The following is a 20,578-nucleotide window of genomic DNA, read 5'->3' as shown; positions in this document are numbered from 1 at the left end:
ATTCGTATATTGACTCGAGTTGGTCGATACATCGATAAGTTCGATACTGCGGGAAGTTTGAATTGATGAGTATAGCAAAATTAATTAATATTGAAGTTTAGCTTTTTCCATAGATTATTAATTATCTTGATTAATCTTTATATCTACCTTAATAAATTAGTATCAGTACCTAGTTATCTTCATGAATGATAATCATCGTTAGTAGGCATTAAAATTAGCGTAATCAGCAAATTTTACCTATGAAAAATTAACTACCACCGATTTGTTCATAGATATTTTAAAGAATTGTTGAATATCTCCTTCATCAATAAGTTTTTTGTACAACGCCATGAATAATGACTGAATACATTGAAAATAATCAGGGGCGGATCCAGGACCCTTATCTGGTGCCTATGGTGGGGGGGAGGTGATGATTAAGGTGGTTGTCCGGACTGTTCACTTATACAATTCAATAGTGTACTTATTTCAACTTACTCGTAAGTCTGGACGCGTTTCAGGGTGCTGAGCACATCTTCAGCAGGCTGAAGATGCCTTCTGCTAGTTGTCCTTCTTATTCCTTGCCTGCTGAGGTTAGCTAGGGCTTAGAGCCCAAAAATACGTCTAGACTAACAACATGACTATGAACCATAACGTTTAATCACTTCTATCTACGACCATGCTTTAATGTAAAAATTACAACATCACAATCAACTCCATAACAGGGTCTTTTTCCAATTGGTTTTTAAAACTATAACATTACGGTACCTATAACATGGGTTTCGATGCTGGTGGCATCAACATTAAAATTCGGTTTCTGATGGAGTGATGGAGACAGCAGGTTTCAGTTTGTCAGGTTTTCACTAAATCAAGTATTCGGTCAGGCAAGTTTTCAATTCATCCAGTTCATCAAGTTCTTAGTTGATTATCTTATCAGTAGTCCACGTTATGTTTTCAGTTTGTCTTTTTTTCTGTGTTTTAATTTCACTGTTCACTCACTCTCTTCCTCTCTCTCTTGTTATTGTAATATACATAAATAAATCTAATCTAATCTCTTCCTCGTCGTCCGTTTTCATTTTTTTCTATAGGAAAACACAATAACAACTATATAGATTCAATAACAAAATATTAGATAAAATATATAGATAAAATATTGACAGTGATGATAACTGGATTTGCATTAGCAAGAAAATCCCCTGCTACCCACTTAAACAGAAATATCACGTAAAATAATTATTATTATAGCTGGTGTACGCTGAACCCCAAAGACCCGTTTGAGGATTATAGAAGTGTTTTTGTTTTTCAAAACTAAATTCTCAATACTATAATAAACTCAAACTTTTCGAGATGCTAATTTGAACTCAAAATACGACAGTATTGCACTTATTAAAGGCATCATCAAATTCAAACAAATTAATTTTTCTAACGACCATTCGGATCACATGAGTAAAGCTCAGCAATACATCTAGACATGAATATACCAATTCATGCAACCTATAAAGCTCTCATAGTCTAAAGTTTGTACATTGCTGTTCAAACTTAAAAATCTGGTGTGACGCACTCACACAACTTTCCTTGCAGTTATGAAAATTTATCACCTGACGTTAGTGTTCACGCGCATAAAGTCTACTATTCAAAGATCCAAGCCAGCTGATGACAGGACAATGACGCTGGTGACACACGAAGTCTGCTATCTCTTCATAGTGAATGATTTAATAGAATCAACAGTTGCCAAATTGTTTGCAATTGAAATAATAAAATTTTCTCGAATTTCGAGCTTATTTAAAATTTTAGGTGAAAATGTTACTGAACATTAATTGTAGAGATGTTCATGCTCAATCTTTTCCAATTGGAATTTTTTGTTTAGATTGTATCTGAAGCCTGATAATTGGGAATCCAAATTCAAACTTTGCATAGATGGGGCGGAGCTCCTGGAATTTTTACAGATATGGGACTTATGGCAGTTGATAAAGCTTATCAATGACTATTTTAGGTATAAATTTGATCAAAATCGTTGGAGCTGTTTTCGAGTAAATCGCGGAAAACCCTGTTTTTGACAACATTTTGGCCATTTTATCCGCCATTTTGAATTGCATTAGATCGAAATTGTTCGTGTCGGATCCTTATAGGGGAAGGACCTTAAGTTCCAAATTTCAAGTCATTCCGTTTATTGGGAGATGAGATATCATGTACACAGACGCACATACACTCATACACACACACATACAGACCAATACCCAAAAACCACTTTTTTTGGACTCAGGGGACCTTGAAACGTATAGAAATTTAGAAATTGGGGTACCTTAATTTTTTTCGGAAAGCAATACTTTCCTTACCTATGGTAATAGGGCAAGGAAAGTAAAAATAAGTTACGTTACTGGAACTTGGAAAAAACATTTTCTGAAAATTGTATTATTAAGTTACAGGGATCATGGTAGTTGAAATAAACTTAATACACATGAATTCAATAACACATAGTTGTTTAATAACTATAAAAGTATAGAAAAATACAATAATCCAAATAATCAACAGAGAGTGCGAAGAACATAAAAACTTATTTTATAAATATATTTGATAATAGTGAAGTTCTATTAAAAAATTCATGCATGATAATAATTAAACTCAAGTTGGTAACTGAAACTCTGTGATCCAAGTCAGTATAAAATACCTTACCAGGGTAAATGTATCCATGTTTTAATCATTTAATACTAACATGATTCAGGTATTGCCAAAGAAAATTTAATAAAAAACTAATTCATTATATCATAATAATTTGTAAAACAATTTTGTTCTCAACAAGGTAAAAATTGTAAAAGTTTTGCTATTAGATTATGTGATGTAACTAAGCTCACAAGCATATTTAAAACTAATAACTACGGTCTTACAACAATAAAATAGATATACATCCCCAAAGAATAACAAACAAAAGATCCAAACCACAAAACGTTTCCCTATTTCTTACCTCTAATTTGAATATGATGAGTAATATGATTCATAATATTTTATTGTTAGTAAGAAACACATTACATTGAATTTCCTCAATACCATCATGATACTGGAAGCTGTTTATTATAAATAGCGGTTCAATCTAATTTATCTGTAGTTCACTAATAATAAAAACAAACAGTATTGCTGCAAATACATTCTAGAATGTAGTAAATGAGTAGCTATCAGTTTAAATATGATAAAAAACTGATTGGTTTTCCAAAAAAAGGAATAATGATTATTGTTAGTTGAAGAGAAATTCATAAACTTCGCCAAAATTTCAAGTTAATATCAAGCTACTAGTTTCAAAAGTTAGTCTTCCAGAAATTTTTTAACCTTGTTTCTCTGGAACTTGATTATATTTTTCAAGAAGATACCGTATATAAAACTATTATCACAGTGCATTTATAGTCATTTGTCAAAAAATTGACTAGCTGGGAAGACCCTGCATTACAGGAAAAGCTGACTTCAAGATACACAAACATTATTAATTACATCGCCCGCCGGCTGCTTCCGTATGAAAAATATAGTCAATATTCCTGTATCAATGGAATTCCAAGTTTTATCCTAGGGTTTAGACTGACCAAGTATTCAATATCAATCTGTTGTCTTATCTGCGGATTAGGGTTTTTATGCTCAAAACACACAAAAGGATGCATAGCCCTATATCCCAACACTTTTTTCAATTACATCTGAAAAAGCATGAATAGTAACTAAAAAAACCATATCTGCTGCAATATTTACTAGACAAACTCACACGTCAAAGTTCCAACCCTATAAACTGAAAATCATTTACTATTTCATATTTTTATATACCTTATAATCAATGAATAGAACTAATTGAATCAATTAATCTTCAAGAAAGATATGCCAATACTCTACAGCTATTCGGTTTCTTTTTGAAAGAAGAGTTACATATTTGCTGCAACAATCACTACACCAGCTAACATTCTTATTCTTGATAAACGTGACATGGATAAACATCATCAAAACTATCTGACCAAATACACTACCATCAATTATCATGTAAGCTAACAATATCAGTATTAAAGGTGATGTTGAGAACCTCATCGAAGTGCTTCATATAAGAAAACAATAGAACCTCAATCTATCAATGAGAGAAACTCATCTATCAATAGCACTTATTATCTTTCAACAGCATTAATCACCCATCAATATCAGTTATCACGCATGAATTCGAATTATTAACTATAAATTATAGTTATGAATATCGCTGATACCACCGAGATTGTTCCTTGTGCAGTGTCTTCATATAATCTGTCATACATCAACTTTTAATATCAGTGATAGAAGATGGTTCAGTTATGAGAAAAAACTCGGGTAGGCATGTTACTATTACGGCGCTGCAATATCAAGCTTTTTTCTCGTGACTGAACAACAAATATAAAAATCAGTAATCAATATCGTTGATACTGATATCCGTGCCTAGGCTGTGGCTGATAACGTTTCCTATCATTTCCGAAATCCAAAGCGCGGGGTCTAAAGCCTGGAGGCGGGGCAGGACCGCCACTATGCCAGTACGAGTTCCACATCATGGACAATAGGATCAGGAATCCTCCGATGGTTTTCTTGAAGAGATCTACTATACTCAACAGCAGCGGCATCATAACTTGCACAAGTCTAATGAGTCTATCCATTAGCTTCAGCGTGAAATCACCTGAATTGTAAACGATTTTTGTGAAAACAGTTATGAGGGTAGCGATCAGGATGGAGAGGAATCTGGCAGCTTCGATAGCGTTTTCCCTGGTGAGGAGTGCGAGCACTGAGGCGGAGATTTCTTTGAGTTGTACGTCGAAGGGTTCGCTTGTTGATTGTTCGGTTTCTCGACTCCCGTTGGCCGTGACGTCAGAGTCTGTGCTCGTTGAGAGGTTGTCGATTTCACTGTGCAAGGAAAATGAAGAAAAAATTGTCAATTTGCATGATTACGTTGTGAAGTATTTCTTAATACATTGATTTGTAGTTCACTTATTGCATTCGAATGAGTTAGGTCTATAGTAAGACTCACGTTATAAAGTCAGCACCTGATCATTAGATAAAGCAGATAGCAATATAGGTACTTTTTCAACTTTGCAACTTGGTAAACAGATTTCAAAATTGTTTTTTTTGTACACTGTGTAAAATTTAATGAGCTACTAGAATATTTGATCTCAAATATGAAATTTGTTTTTAAATCATGAAAAGAAATATTTTTAGAATTTATTTATTCTTGAATAAAAAATCATATAAATATGATTGGGTAGGAACAATAGGCTTGGCCCAGAACTATTCCATTCCCAAAATTTGATAATGTTACATGTCTAAAAAAATAGGTTGTTTCTACTGTATTGGTGAAAATTTTATATTTTCTTGGTAAAAGTAATATATTTGAGATATAATTGAATCAACAATAATTAATATTAAGAAAGATATATCGGATTTGAATCACTATAAACTACTTTAAGAAAATAAATGTGGCCCCAATGCCTTCCTATTACTTTATAATGTGAGTTGGTGAAAAGTAATGGGACAGCAAAATATTTTTTTTTAAAGGGAAATTTGACGATAGGGGATCCTATTTGAAAATCTACATTTCAAAAATTATAGTTTGTTTTCGAACCAACTTGATTTTTTGAAATGGAAAAGTGGTCCTGTAATGCATTATTTCGACACAGAATTTCAAGAGAAAAATGAATGGCAAAAACCGCACATCGATAACTCATACCGTTTCCAAGTTATTAATATTTAAATATACTATCAAATCGTATAAAATTAAAATAAACGAGTACATTAAAAGTCTGGCAGATCAAACGTTTCTGTACAAAGTGGTAAGATGTTACTGTACGTGTTATTTACCTACGTTGCTTCACTTGTAAAAGTAGAATTTGATAGTTTGGATTTTTTTAGATTTTCTATGTAATCATTCCATTTTTGTACGATTTATTAGTATTTTTGAATGTGAATAATTTTAAAACTGTTGCGATATCGATGTGCAGTTTTCGCCATTAATTCTCTCTTGAAATTCTGCATTGAGATCATGTATCATAAGACCACATTCCCCTTAAAAAAATGAAGTTGAATTCAAAATGGCTGTTACAAGATCGCAAACAAACATTTTGATGCGACAGGTAAGTATTATTTTATTCAAATAGGATCTCCAATCAGAAATATCTACAAAGTTCCTTGTGAGAGAAATATTCAGCTGTTTCCATACTTTTGACCAACTGTGTATACATTTTAAGTTCTAAAACTCATTGTGAATTCAGAGCTCACTTCGAAATATTTATAGTATTATAGTTTTAGTGATTTTTTATTGAGAGTGTTAGTAATATTGTTCAGTGTTAATGATGTCTCTTTTTATCTTGAAAATTTCAAACTAAATGTTTTTATAATAATATTTTTTCTTTTTCATTTATTAGTGTTAAACAAGTGTATAATGCTGTATTGTCTCTTAGTAGGCCTAATAGTGCTTGTCTAGATTTTTATTGTTTGAATTCTTCTATAATGAAATTGGCTGCACCATTCATTTGTTGTGAGGTTTTGAGTTACCTTTTCAATACGTGTATTGAGAATGGGGGTTTTCCTGAATGCTTAAAATTAGTTAAAGTGATTCCATTATTGAAAAAAGGTTCACCTCTTGACTACAATAATTATAGGCCAGTGTCTATTATACCTATAATTGCTAAGATTTTTGAAATTATACTGTATAATCAAATTGTAAAATATTTTGAAAACAACTTACTTTTTGCTAATAGTCAATTTGGTTACAGAAGCAATAGAGCTATCTCAGAGTTTTTGAGGATCATGGAATTAGCTGGCTAGATGGAAAAATTAAGGTTACGAGTAGCTTTTATGACATGTCAAAAGCTTTTGATACCATTTCACATGTTATTCTGGTAAAAAAACTCAGGTTTTATGGGTTTGATGATCTATCTATAGAGCTTATAATGTCTTACTTAAGTAATAGATTTCAGACAGTTATTCACAATGGTTCTTTCTCTAGTTTCCAGGGCTCCACACTTGGTCCCATACTTTTTATTATCTATTCAAATGACCTGCCAGCAGCAATAAGTGGTAGTGATGTCAGGGCGTTTATGTTTGCTGATAATCTAGCAATACAAGTCAAGTGTGAGAAAAAATTTGACAACATGAATATCCTAAATTTTATCAATGCAACTATCGAAGACTGGACAGCTGCAAACTCTCTTTGTCTCAACAAAGACAAAACACAGTTGTTGGAATTCGATTTAAGTGGCCGATGTAATATTAATCATGTGAAGTTTCTGGGCATCACATTACAAAATAATTTAAAGTGGGAAAAGCATGTCAGCTTACTGTGTAGTAAGGTATCTAGAAGTATTTTTATGCTTAGCAGATTAAGGCATATTGTAAGTCTTGATGTGTTTATTGCTGTTTATTATGCATATATTCACAGTCTCATTTGGCATATGGTATTGTTGCATGGGGGAGAGACTCAAATGTGAAGAAGCTTTTTATATTACAAAAGAGAGCTATTAGAGTAATTTGTAATAAGGATAGTAGAACCCATGGTAAACCATTGTTTATGAACCTCAAAATCATGACAATTACTGCACTGTATGCTTTTGAATGCTTGATGTACACAAATAAAAATGTAAACAGTGTTCCAATCAATAGTAATGTTTACAACCATTTTACTAGACAGGTTACAGCACTCAGAATGACTCAGTGTAACTACCACATTATGTTGAATAGTTTTGTTGAGTTTGGAAAAAGAATGTACAATAAGAAGTTTCCAGTTGAAATAAAAGAGCTTGAGATTATATAGTTCAAAATTTGTGTAAAAAATATTTTAATTGACTGCTGTCCTTACAGTATAAATTACTTTATGTAATGTATAAATAATGTGATGTAATTTGTAATTTTTATGACCTGTGATATATTGATGTTGAATTTGTTTTAATTGACTGCTAACCTTACAGTTTGAAATACTTAATAATGTGATGTAATTTTATGACTTGTGATTTATTGTTAAATTTGTGATTGTTTGTATATTTTTTGACGATGTCTTGCATTATTGTTTTTAATGTTCTGACAATAAACGAATCTTGAATCAAACTCTACATTATATAAGGGCTTGATTCCCGAAAAGATTATTTACCTAGTACTTTTGATCTCAAGACAGATTTCGTTATCGAAGAACTTGACTCTTCTCACTCGAAACTTGTGCTTCCCAAAAGCGGTGTTCTCTAGATTCAACCAGAGGCAGAATCCCCCAGCAGGAGCACCTATCAAAGTTGGAGCTGAAACAAGAAATATTCGATTTCCAAGTAGACCTACGAAGAAATGCACGAACAAAAGCTAAATACGATTATAAAATATAATCACTTTTATAATCGATTATAAAATACATTATGCCTCACTCTGAAATAAATTTCGTATCCCATCATGAAAACGACGAACATTGGAATAAATTATAAAATAGTTTAGACGAAAAAGATTGGATAGGTACTAAACACAAGAAAATCAGGTACGGCGAGAAAATTAAGAAATAAACTTAAATATCAAACAAAATGAATTAAGATAAAATTAAATTAGATAAATTAAGTTAATTTCAATAGAATAAATTATAAAAAATAAATGGAGATTCTAAAACAAGAAACAAGAGAATTGGCTCCTGAGGCAAGCTAATTTTGTATCTACAGCATGAACAATTTCAAAGTTTGACAATCTGGGTTGAGAATTATGTGATATCATGTTTGTCTTTATGATTTTGCTTGACTATGCATTTGCGGCAATAAAAATATCTTAAATCTTCAACCTCAGCCAAAGTTTTATTCATACCCACAATACTTATTGCATGAGAAACAAATTAGAAATATACTCACGAGTTAAGCCAATCCATTTTGATCCTTTGTAGAACTCAATTAGTCTCGATCTGACCACTTCCAAGTCTTTCAGAAATTGTTCATTACCATCTTTAGGTATCACCACCAGATCTCTAGAAAAAATGAGTGAATAAAACACAATATTAAGTATGGATGATTGTGCAATAGAAGAGCATAATCTAAGCTAAATTATATTATAAAATAATCCTAAGACATTTTAACTATCAACAAAAGACAAATGAATAAAATTTGAATAGAACTGCATGAGACAAATTGTTATGAGTGGAATTTTGAATATATTTGCAAGAAGATCAACGAGGCAGTGCCAGGAAATGTAATGACTGCATTCTCAGCCACTTAAGTCATTCAGGATCAAGATAAAGAAATAGTTGATTCATAACGCTTGAATAGCTATCATAGCTTGTTTGAAGTTCATATAAAACTAGAGAAAATTAATCTCAAAGATACTTGATAAGATTCAGTTACAAAAATCACTAGTACCAGTATCATATAAAACACGATATATCTGTAATTAAACATTCAAGTAGCCTTATAAAAAGTACTCAATTGATAAGATTTATAAAGAAGCAGACCATCCTTTGAAGAAATTGGATTGAACAGTAGTATTGTCAAAAATGTAATAATCTATTTTAGTGTTAGTAGAGGTCCAACTGTACTTTTCAATATAGTAATTAATGTCTAGATTATGCATAGATTACTACAGTGGGGTGTATTTAATTATAAGAATGCTAGGAGGATTGTTCCAAATCAAGTTAAGTTACACTATTTTTTATAATTCTTTACGTGAAAAGAAAAGACTAAAATTTTCAGGAAACTTTCTTACAGGTTCAGTAGTAAATCTTCCAGGTGGCAGAGCAGTAAATTCAATTTAGAGCAGTTGAAAAATACGTGGTGTCTGTATAAAATACGTAGTTAAAAAATCCGGTTTTTTCAACTGGAAAGAATAGAAGTGCGACTGAAATTCAACATGAGTTGATTAGTGTGTATGAATAATATCAATATTTGGAGTGTTCGTAATGAATTTTGTCAAGCGTTACGGCTACCGTCGGTGCCTGCCGACATTTTCGACAATGTTTGGGGCACTTGACGTGGATGGACGTTATCCTACCTTCAACAGAGATTGGCACAAACGAGAAACAATCATTTTCATTTGTCTCAACATAAAGTCATCCATATACATATACAACTCGTAGTGAATTTCAATTGCACTTTCTGTGCATTGTGAAGTCATTGTTCACAGTGAGCTGTGGGGCCCCCCAGGGCTCTGTACTGGGGCCTCTCCTGTTTCTCATTATGATTAATGATGTTGCCCTTTTCGAGACAGGACTGTGGTGTGTTATGCTGATGACACCTCAATGCTGAATATCATTGGTGACATGACTGACCTGGGCGAAAGATGTGTGCTTCTGAGAGGGCTGTTGCAGACTGGTTTCGGGCAAATCGTTTCCTTCTCAATGGCGAGAAGACCCAAAGAATTGTGGTTGGCCTCAGGAATGGAGTACTATATGATTTCCCTCCAGTGAAGCTCCTTGGCTTCACTCTGGGCCGTGAGCTTTCCTGGGGCGGGCACATTCAGGTAGTCTGTGGCAGGTTGAGCAGGGTGCTGTTTTTGCTCACGAGCCTGAGATGTGTACCGGAGGCCCATCTCCGCATGTGTTACTTTGCCTCCTTTCAAAGTGTGATGGCATAAGATTATGGTATCACCTTGTGTGGTGGTGCCTCTGAGGTGACAGATATACTGCTGGTGCAGAAGAAGGCCATCCGGATTCTTTGTGAGGTAGAATTTTTAGCACATTGTAGGCCTCTTTTTGTGAGTGAAAAGATTCTCACTATATTCATCTTTACATTTACAGGTCAGCTATAATGGCATTCCACATTGTCCGTACTTTGCCTACCAGGGGTGATGTGCATGACCATGGCACCAGAAGCAGGCTGAGGCTGGACCTGCCAAATTGTGGATTGGGGAGGATCCAGAGCAGCCTCATCTAGCATCCAGCAAGAATTTTGAAGAAGCTGCCAGTCTCAGCCAGGACTCTGCCAGAGATGGTCTTGAAGAGGGCTTTCCCTCAGGAGAATCCCTTTTATTTTATGAGGGAGTTTTATGATTGTGATCCTCAGACTGTGAGTAAATACTTCTTGCATTAGTCTTGCTGCTTCTTCTGCTTGCTGCTTTTTGTGTGATTTTGTTCTTGACCTGTCTTATGATTGTTTTTTATGTTCTTGACTTGTTCACTTGTGGCCATACCTATGACCACGCCATGAACAGAAACTAATTTATTTATTCATTTATTGTATAAAATACTATAATCATAATACAATTATGACATTGGAGGAAAACTAGGCTGAGCCTGTACTATTTCTCTCCAAAAATTTTGATAAAATGTTAATGTTGTCCAAAAGATAAGGTTATGTAGTCACACACTGCTTCGTCACTTGATTTTCGGTTCAAGAATGATGATTTTATTAATATTATTATTGGAATCAGAGCTCTATAATCCATTCAGAACACCAGCTTGAAGGGATATGTGGAACACAGTAATCGAAGGAGATCAGCCACTTACAGTGATGAATAAAGCCGTAATAGTACGGCAACATCGTCGCAGCTGTAACCCTACTTTTCTCTGCACCACATATACCTCCAAGTCGGTGGCTGTTTTAAATGGACTAAATCTGGAGGGCGAGAGCTCTGGCAGATGAAACACTATAGTGAGAAGCATCTTACTCTGATAGCATTCCCTTTAATATAACCAATTTAACTAATGCTGACTATATAGGCTGATAGATAGGGAATGGACTGATAACTACTAGTTTCAGCTATTGCAGAAAATCTATCATTGGTTTTTGTTCTAGTGAGAGTTTTTACTGTACTTTTATTTTATTCAGCCAATATTCCCTCATGAACCTATGGTATTTTTACCTGACAACAGGACAGATATCGTTGGAAAGCAGGGTTTGAGGGTTCAAAACTTGAAGAGATTTTGAATAAAGGCGAATATGTTTTTATTGTTTGAGCTACTGTACGCTAATTGAATTACGTTATCACTACTATAGATAAAAATGAAACAGTCAAATTTTACCTATAAGCATTCACAGTTTGATTCCATCTCCTCTCCTGGTAAACCGCTTCAAACGTTTGATGAACCAGCATTTGTTTGACAAATACTTTCAATTGCTTCTCTTTTGCAATGTCAGTGTGACTGTTCACACAGCCAGCCATTGGGGGTGATGGAAGAGTCTTAAAAAAAATAATTTCAGGTTATTTTAGATATTAAAAACGCAATAGCGCATATAAATTAATAGATTCTGAACAATATCAAATATTTGAATAGCTAATACTCTTAATTATTAACTAAATCATAAGTGACTTAAATGAAGATAAGAATGTTAATATTTCTGTCAATTCAAACCAAAATTACAGTAGGCCTATCTTTAAATTTGTAACAATTGTAGCTAACTTGGTGTAAACTTATTTGCTAATTTTTGTGATTTTGTGACCAAAATATCATTCTAAATTGATAGCAACCAAAAATTTAATGACAAGTTTATTTGATGATAAGGGCTCACCGTCTTAACTAGGTATATAACTACATTTTTTTGCTCAATTGTTGCTTTGTACTATTTTCTACTTTAACCCCGTTCAAGGGACAATGACGATTCCCTGGTCAGCAGACTGCGGCGAAGACAACAGAAGTAAAAAAAAAGAAGTAAGACCTAGTGGTGGCTACGGAGGGAAGGGGGTAAATCATCCACGTAACACAATAATTCTAAAGGTAAAATTTCAGAATTGTTCTAAGTAAAGAATTTGGCAATACAGAAGTATGATGAACAGCAGTCAGCAGTGTTGATCATCTAAAACTCAGAGCCACTCACAAGAAGCCACATCATTCAATCTTGTGTCAAATAGATTGCATACAAAAATATATTGAAACCTGTATAATAGTAGTTAATCATCTGACAATTTCTTATTTTTTTGACAGAAATGTAACTATTAAAATTATATTAAGTTAGCGAGATTATTCTTGAAAAATTATTACCGTACTTACCATTGTTCATGTGTGTTTTGACCTAGCCAAGCAGTGAACATAAATTTTAACTATTTTGCCCCAAGGATATTTCAAAATATGATAGCTTTATGAATGCACTTCTCTATAGAAGTCTAGGATTCAAATAAAATAAAATATTGAGCAATCAGATGAATTTGTTGAAATGTAAATAACATAATGAAGATAACAAACGATAACAATAAGAAACTAACCTAAAATTTTAACTTTGACAGTCACAGTTCAGTGCCTCCTACACCAGACAACAGAAACAAATCTAAATAATAATACTAACTTAAATTTAGAAGGCAATGTTTCATGTGATGATGTGAAACTAAACATAACCTAAAAATTATGGAATTTTGAAATTTGATTTTAAAATTATTTGTATTGTAGCAGAATCATTTAACAGTACAAGCTATAAAATTATATTCACATTTATCAACAATTAAAATTTATTCTCAAACATTACACAGTATTATCATCAAAACCAATTTACAGCATTTTACTTGAGTCTTAATCTGCAAAACTTGTAAGTTACATTTCAATTCAATGGCTAGCACCGCTGATCTCGAGAATGACCCTCATTTTCAAAAATTCGTTGAAGAACAGGTTCAAAAACAACGTTTTCAGGTAATTTTATTTATGCTTTATTCAATTTGTTTCAAATTCTCTTAAAAAATACCTGGTTAAATAGTAAATAAAGTTTGCAAATCTTGTAACGTAGGTCTAGTTTATGCTGATGCAATAACTAAAACTTTCAATACATTTCTCAACTATCCTTTGATCCTCTATAAGGGAGAATAATTTGAAAGGAAATATCGGATCAATCTGTGATCAAATTATATATATATTTTACAGAAATTAATATATATATTAATTTCTGTTCTTCAGAATTCTGCTATTGTGTGAGCATTTCCATAAAAACTAATGGCATTCTACTCCTGTCCATCACAGCAGAAATTCATTTAAAAAAGCTTTAATGATGTAAAATAAGTAGATGAAAATGCTGATTTGTCAGCAGACACACACTTCAATCATGCCAAATCTACATGCTGGTCCAGTAGCTGCTCCAGCCTGGTAATTCAACTTAGGTAAATGAAGGCCAGTGCTGGCAAACCACCCATCTACACACTGGCGCTGATCGTCATTGGGCCAACATGTAGATGCGGTATAATAGACTACACCTGTTAATAATAATAGGCTTATAATGTTTTATTTACTCATACTTTTACTAACATACAGTTTCGTCATACAGTAATTTGGAGTCAGTACAATATACAATATAAATTCAATCCAATAGTCCTTATATTCCATTCAATATAAGCTTAAATCCTGTCAGTTATCACAACAATGCATGGAAAAGTATTATTTATTCCACTGCTGAATCAGTCCAGAGCATAATTGAATCTAATTATCACAGAAAAACAACATCTAGGCCCTATTCATAATCAAAAGCAAGCAAGTTGATAACACTCATTATCAGAAACAGGTCAAATCACAGAAACATAGTATAAAACATAAATAATCTATACTTCAATATTGTTTTGAACGAAAGATTATTTATTACAGAACAAAGAAGACTACAGGCCTTATAGACTGCAGGCATCAATATCACAGCCTCCAGATAAAAATCCATTTATTTAATAGAATTATGTTTCTTCAAAACTACTGATGCAATTTCATCTTGAACACATTTAATGAGCATCTCGCACATAAAAAAGGAATTTGTTAAAAAAAACTCAGGCTTTGAGGTCTCTGGTGGGTCCAACTGTGTTTTCTACCTGAAGTTGGAAAATGCAACAGTTTGATGGGATCGGAAAGGGTTGTCCTATTGTTTATAAAGGTGGCAATATTTATTCCTTCATCCTTTTTTATATTGTTCTACAATAGTTTAAAAATTCGACCATTTTTTTTATTTCAAGCCTCCCTTGTTGCTGTTGATTATAGAGCGCATGTTTTGGAGTAGATATTTTGTGGACCCATAAGACGTCCTTACCGGTCGTATTATTCAACCACGTACTGGCCGGTATAAAACTGCTATAAAATCACACTACAAACTTCTATTAAACCACAAAATTCTTATTTAGAATCAAACCTTGAGTATCAGTACCTAGTATAGTTCAATTGACGAGAAAATAAAGTAAAAGCATTGAGAAATCATACTATCTAGAGATCTATCTCTCTAGAAAGAAGAGGAGCGTCAAGGAAGATTAAAGGGGAGATTTAATTGTGATTTATAACAAAAGAAAGCCAGTGGTCCTTAGACTTTCTAAGTCTGCATCTAGAAACACTAATATCATGACTAGTTCTAACATTAAATTTTGGTTGCCATGGAAAAATTTGTAATGTGAAATTTTAAGCTTCAATAATATCATCAAAATTTTATATTTGTTTGGTTTTTAATGTAAATTTGTGTTTAGAAATGAGTTTTATTAATTTTAAACTTCATAAAATAGAAACTCAGGAAGTTAAAGTGCAAATTTTTAGTGAGAAAACATGAAGAACCCAATATATAACCTATAAACTTGAGTGCTAATAGGAAATAACATTGGGTAATACGGCAAGGCAGCACATCCAAAAGGATCTTTCTGCCGATAAAAGCCATATGAATAAATAAAATAACATTAAAGCTGTGAAGTGCACCTCTTTCATCATGCTCAAACAGACGTATCTTGGCATTTATTAAGGCTGATAGAATATAAAGACCTTGCACAATTATCAGTTTCAACTCAACAAATAAAGGACGACATGTTTCCCTTGGAGACTTACCTAGCATTGCTATTATGGCTCGCTTCTATAGGTGCGTACAGACTTTCGCTCTGCTCCGCAATCGAACGTCACTAGAGCAGATCGATTGATGATCGACCGGGGAGCAAGAGTGGAACGCAAGAAGAGCTAACATCTCCCGTAACGTTCATGATCGGTGCGACTGCGGAGCGATGGCGGAACGAGGGCGGAGCGATGGTGGAACGAGGGCGGAGTGGGTTGGAGGCGCGTATATCTATACGCAGCTTAACACTAATACAGATCATACAATATTATAATAGATTGGCCTCATTATAATAGATTGTGTTATGTTTGAAGGGACGGATTCAAGGATCCAAAGGTTCAAAGATCCCCACATGTCAACCGGAGCTTATTGTGTTCCCAAGTAAGTTAGTTGGGCAAACCAATATCTGTGTCCTTCACAAGATCCAGGATTTTTCCTTATACTAACATCTCATTCATAACCTAGTTGATTGCAGTCAAACAGAGTCCTTCTTCTTGCCACTAGTCTCTTGTAATCCCGTTTTATATGCTTGGCAGTCTCTTAAGACTGATTGGTCCACATGATCTACGTGAATTCCACTCCTGGCCTTTTCTGTAGGTCCTACCGCTGAGGGAGGGGTCACCAAATTGCCTTTAGGGCGCCTGGCGACTGGCCACCATCGACTCAGCCTCTTGACCCACATTTATGCCTGGGGTTTCACCCATCTCTGGTCTCTTAGGTTTTTTCTTTTTGATGGGTCAAAAGCATCACCTCTTTCACAAGAAGTTTTGCCTGAATGGCCGCCCTCCTTTGAGCAGTGGTCTGAGAAGCTCATCCTTCCTCTTCATTTGAGATGGTGTGATTAAGCTTACGTCATCCATGTTGTGATCAGTAGAAGCCTTTTCAATGTTGATAGCCTCTACATACGAGTGCAACGGAACCTTATGCGTTCCTGAAACACCCATTTCAGATTGAGAAACCTGCCTTGAAGGGGCAGATCCCGATGGATTTGAAGGCAAGGCAATTCCTGGAGTTACTTTGGGGTTTGGTTTGTTCATGTGGTTCTCACGAATAGTGAGTCAACTCAGACAGAGCCCGCATGTCCAGGCAAAGCTAAATACTACAGTAGGGCGCCTGGTATCCTGAAGTTACCGTTAGACACCATATAAAAGCAACACACATCAGAATCAGAACGGTCCACATCACACCTTGGGTTGGCCTAAGAAGAAGTAAGAATATGACCACGGAAGACCGACAGATAGAACAAGAAAGAAAGAATGACACAAAGCTAAATCAATGGAAAGTGCCATTCTAGAAATGAAAAGTTCCAAAGCATATTAAGGCTGTGCAAAGGCTAAAAATAAACTCACTACTCGTGATATTTTTCAAAGCTTTTCGATTTGTATATCATCAAGCTATCAAAATGAAAAGGTTTTATGGTATTTTTGATCTAGTAAAACAAAATTTTTTTGAAAATACAATTTTTAAAATAGTTATTCAATTTACTAAAAATAACTTCTAGTTGAGTTATTTTTGGTAAATTGAATAACTTTCTCAAAAATTGATATTTTCAGAAAATGTTTGTTTCATTAGATCAACAATACCATGAAGAATCCATCCTTTAAGTCTCATGGATTTATATCTTACCGAATTTGAAATGTTCTGTCCCAAAAATTCAAACTTCAGGCGCTCATATCTCAAAAAGTAATGATCGAAAAAAAAAATGTTTTCCTGAGAAAAATTTTTCATTTTGATAGCTTGATGATATACAAATCGAAAAACTTGGAAAAATATTACGAGTAGAGAGTTTATTTTTAGCCTTTACACAGCCTTAAGGAGGAGAAGAAGGGTTTTTGAAAGGGGATCTCTTTTAGTTGCCTCCTACGACAAGCAGGGATAAGGCCTACTGTGGTGTATTCTGGTTTCAAACTAATTCTTGAGTAAGATGTTCGACTCAAAGCTCCCCCAACCCACAACGGGCTAATAATAGACAATAATAGACTTCTCATTCTTCCATTAAGAATTAAGTCTACTATTAATTAATTAAAAATCAATTATTTCATGACAGAAGAAGATAGTTAAAGTCTGCTCCAATGAGCATCTTTTACAGATAAAAGTCCAGTTTTAATGTTGAGCAATTTCCTGCTTGTTCAACATTATATCATTCAATATCTATATCTATTCTATTCTACATTATCTCGTCTCCAAAGTAACTAATAAATGCTATGATAATTCAATCCATAAATAATAAATCATAATTCATTGTTGTACTCAAGTCTGGCAATTTCCCAGTATTATTTCATATTTGTTTGTTTGTCCTTCTGTTCACTCAATTTCATCTTTAAACTGACTTACAGATAGTAAATTTATTCATAGTAAATTTAGAAATTTATCTAATTTCTAACAAAATATATATTTAGCAGTTCTATTTCATATTTTTCCACATATTCTTGTTTCTCAAGTGACCAATAGATGCTGGGATACCTACATTGATGAAAAATAAATTACATGAAGTTGTAGATACGGTAATTATTGAAATTATAATAATTACTAAACTTATACTATTAATTACTTGAAATATATATTTTTTCTTATTTATCTTTCTTTTTTCACAGAATCTTGTCTCTGAATTGACGAGTAAATGCTGGGATACCTGCATTGATAAGCCCACCCCTCGCTTGGAGAGTCGATCGGAAGCCTGCTTAGTGAACTGTGTTGAACGATTCATGGACTCCACTCATTTTGTGCTCAATAGATTCGAGAAAATCAGTAAAACAATGGCCAGTGCTGACAGTAGTGATGGATTACTTTCTGATTAGATAGAACATTATAAGTAGTGAGAATCCCAGCTTTCCAATGAATTTCTGTTTTGCTGAAAAAAATTTCCATTACTTTTTATGGGAGTGTACCAATATTGGCAGTCTGAGAATATGTGAATACTCCTATTTTTTAATACCTTGTAAGAACTATAAGAATATATTGATCCTGTAAGAACCAATGTAACATTTTTCTTGCCAGCAGAGTAGAAGTTCATTGGGAACAGATCAATTGTTTAATTTAGTTAAAGTCATCTGTAATTCTTTAAACCGTTTGTTAATCAACCATTGCTAGTTATGATAGATAACATGATGAATGAGTGATAAAAACTGTAGTTGATGAACTGATTTTCTAGAAAATATGATTTGGTAAATAATATTTGTGTGCTAGGAAAAGTTACAATAAATGTTCAATTTATTCAGTTCTGAAAGTAATAGTTGGCCAATTGTCAAGTTTGTAAAATTCATTAAATAACTCCTAAAGATGAAATAAATTCTTAAAATGATAAAATTATGAAGGTATAGGTACTAGAGATAGAAATGATAGTAGGAAAACTCTAAACTAAATCATTTGATAAATAATATTTAGTTGCCAGTGATTCCAAAGCTATAAAAAAATAGTAGAATGATGATGAATCATAATAGAGAAATGAAGATTATAGTATTCCAATGATAAATCTAGAGATATCTTGAATGTCAACAGTATTCAAATTTAGCTGAAAATATTATCTTTTACCAAAATCCACTCTCTCATTTTCAAAATCTACCTATATATTTATTGGAATATTTTTATGTACAATTAAAATAGGCTACTATGCTTCAAATTCATCACTGTTCATATAATAATTAAATACCATTATGAAGCTAGCAATTATATTATTTTAATCTATGATATCACGTTGTATCAGATTTGCTTGGATTATGTAACATATTGATAATTTGTTATCCTGCAAATTGAGTTTGTCTAATATTAATTAGAGCAATGAACACCGAACCCCTATAATGGAAATTATGAAATAATATATCCATTGTTTTCTTGTTGTTCATGTAAATAAAATGATATAATTTTGAAAACAATTTTTATTCTTAGTTTGACATTTATTTTACTATTTTTCTTTGGAAAAGCTGAAATCATTCTATTTCTTGAATAATATTTGACTGTTTAGAAGTAATTATGAAATTTAATTTAATTCACTAGTGAGAAATATTCCGTTGAAATTATACTACAATAGAATATTATTGTTTCTGCCGTTTTGTACCTTTTAGACATTTGGAAAGTGCTACTTCAAACTAAATGAAAACAGATCACAATCATGAATTATCTGTTTTGATTTGGTTTAAATTTACACTGTGCAGAAGATCTAGAGATTCTTATAAATTCTGTATAATCTGTTGAGGAGAAAATAATACTATTAGCTCGAAAGAGAATATAACGGAATACTTTCATTATGCCTAGTCATTTTCCAAGTTTGACGGCCAGTTGCACAAAATTACATTCACATTTAACCACGCTAATATGTTATCTGAAGCAATCAATAAACGAATTGATCATGATTGCAATGTTAACGTGATGTGATTTAATGGTGTTTAAAATCAATTGGATGAGTTATGCCCTGACTCGATTATGATAATTTTGGAGGTGTTGAGGAATTGAAGAGTAGGATGGTGAGGTATAAGGTAATCACTGGTAAGGCTATTTAGTACGTTAATGCAACTATAATAACGTAGTGATAGTGAGAATCTCTTTTAACTTTCAGGATTAGTTGAAATTTATGCTAACATTTTAAAATGGAAATTAATCATGCTATTTTATAAGTTATGCTATGCAAACTTTTTGAAGTGAATATTGGACTGTGGATGTAGGACTGAAGTGATATAGGACTAGGCTATACCAAATTGATAGTTCTATTACTGTGCTTATTTTTTATCTCTATAGTTAACAAAAATACTATAGTAACAAATAATATTCTTTGCAAATTCCTCTGATATGTAGGTCTACTGCCGTTATGATTAGAAACTAGTTGAAGAAAATATATCTACACCGAATCTTCAGTTTTTTTTTTCTAGAAAATACAGTATTGTTAGAGAATATGGTTTTCTAAAGAATTTGTTCTTCAGTAAAAT

The 20,578-nt window shown here is 33.0% G+C and overlaps 2 protein-coding genes across 2 annotated transcripts; one reads left to right on the top strand and one right to left on the bottom strand.

Moving 5' to 3' along the window:
* Positions 1 to 2,442: 2,442 nt before the first annotated feature.
* Positions 2,443 to 13,144, bottom strand: LOC111051092. The gene is made up of 5 exons (XM_039432811.1): positions 12,890 to 13,144; positions 11,924 to 12,081; positions 8,826 to 8,938; positions 8,099 to 8,240; positions 2,443 to 4,863 (listed from the first exon to the last, which is right to left on the bottom strand). The coding sequence occupies exons 1-5, from the start codon at positions 12,890 to 12,892 to the stop codon at positions 4,380 to 4,382; spliced, it is 900 nt and encodes a 299-aa protein (XP_039288745.1). The 5' UTR covers positions 12,893 to 13,144; the 3' UTR covers positions 2,443 to 4,379.
* Positions 13,145 to 13,202: 58 nt separating this feature from the next.
* LOC111052256 (mitochondrial import inner membrane translocase subunit Tim8 A) lies at positions 13,203 to 19,531 on the top strand. The gene is made up of 2 exons (XM_022338886.2): positions 13,203 to 13,519; positions 18,254 to 19,531. The coding sequence occupies exons 1-2, from the start codon at positions 13,439 to 13,441 to the stop codon at positions 18,455 to 18,457; spliced, it is 285 nt and encodes a 94-aa protein (XP_022194578.2). The 5' UTR covers positions 13,203 to 13,438; the 3' UTR covers positions 18,458 to 19,531.
* The last annotated feature ends 1,047 nt before the right edge of the window (positions 19,532 to 20,578 follow it).

This window comes from Nilaparvata lugens, chromosome 7 (genome assembly GCF_014356525.2).
Source record: "Nilaparvata lugens isolate BPH chromosome 7, ASM1435652v1, whole genome shotgun sequence".
NCBI lineage: Eukaryota > Metazoa > Arthropoda > Insecta > Hemiptera > Delphacidae > Nilaparvata > Nilaparvata lugens.
The sequence above is the reverse complement of the archived record's forward strand: the minus strand, read 5'-3'. Positions and strand labels throughout refer to the sequence as shown.

What these genes read in the sequence shown, in the direction of transcription:
- LOC111051092 (XM_039432811.1), bottom strand. An exon ending in CAAACTGTGAATGCTTATAG is followed by an intron (nt 8,939 to 11,923) that starts GTAAAATTTGAC and finishes CATTTTTTCTAG; the next exon opens with AGATCTGGTGGTGATACCTA. An exon ending in CTTGAGATCAAAAGTACTAG is followed by an intron (nt 4,864 to 8,098) that starts GTAAATAATCTT and finishes TTCCTTGCACAG; the next exon opens with TGAAATCGACAACCTCTCAA.
- LOC111052256 (XM_022338886.2), top strand. Translation starts at nt 13,439, where the DNA reads ATGGCTAGCACCGCTGATCTCGAGAATGACCCTCATTTTCAAAAATTC. An exon ending in TTCAAAAACAACGTTTTCAG is followed by an intron (nt 13,520 to 18,253) that starts GTAATTTTATTT and finishes CTTTTTTCACAG; the next exon opens with AATCTTGTCTCTGAATTGAC.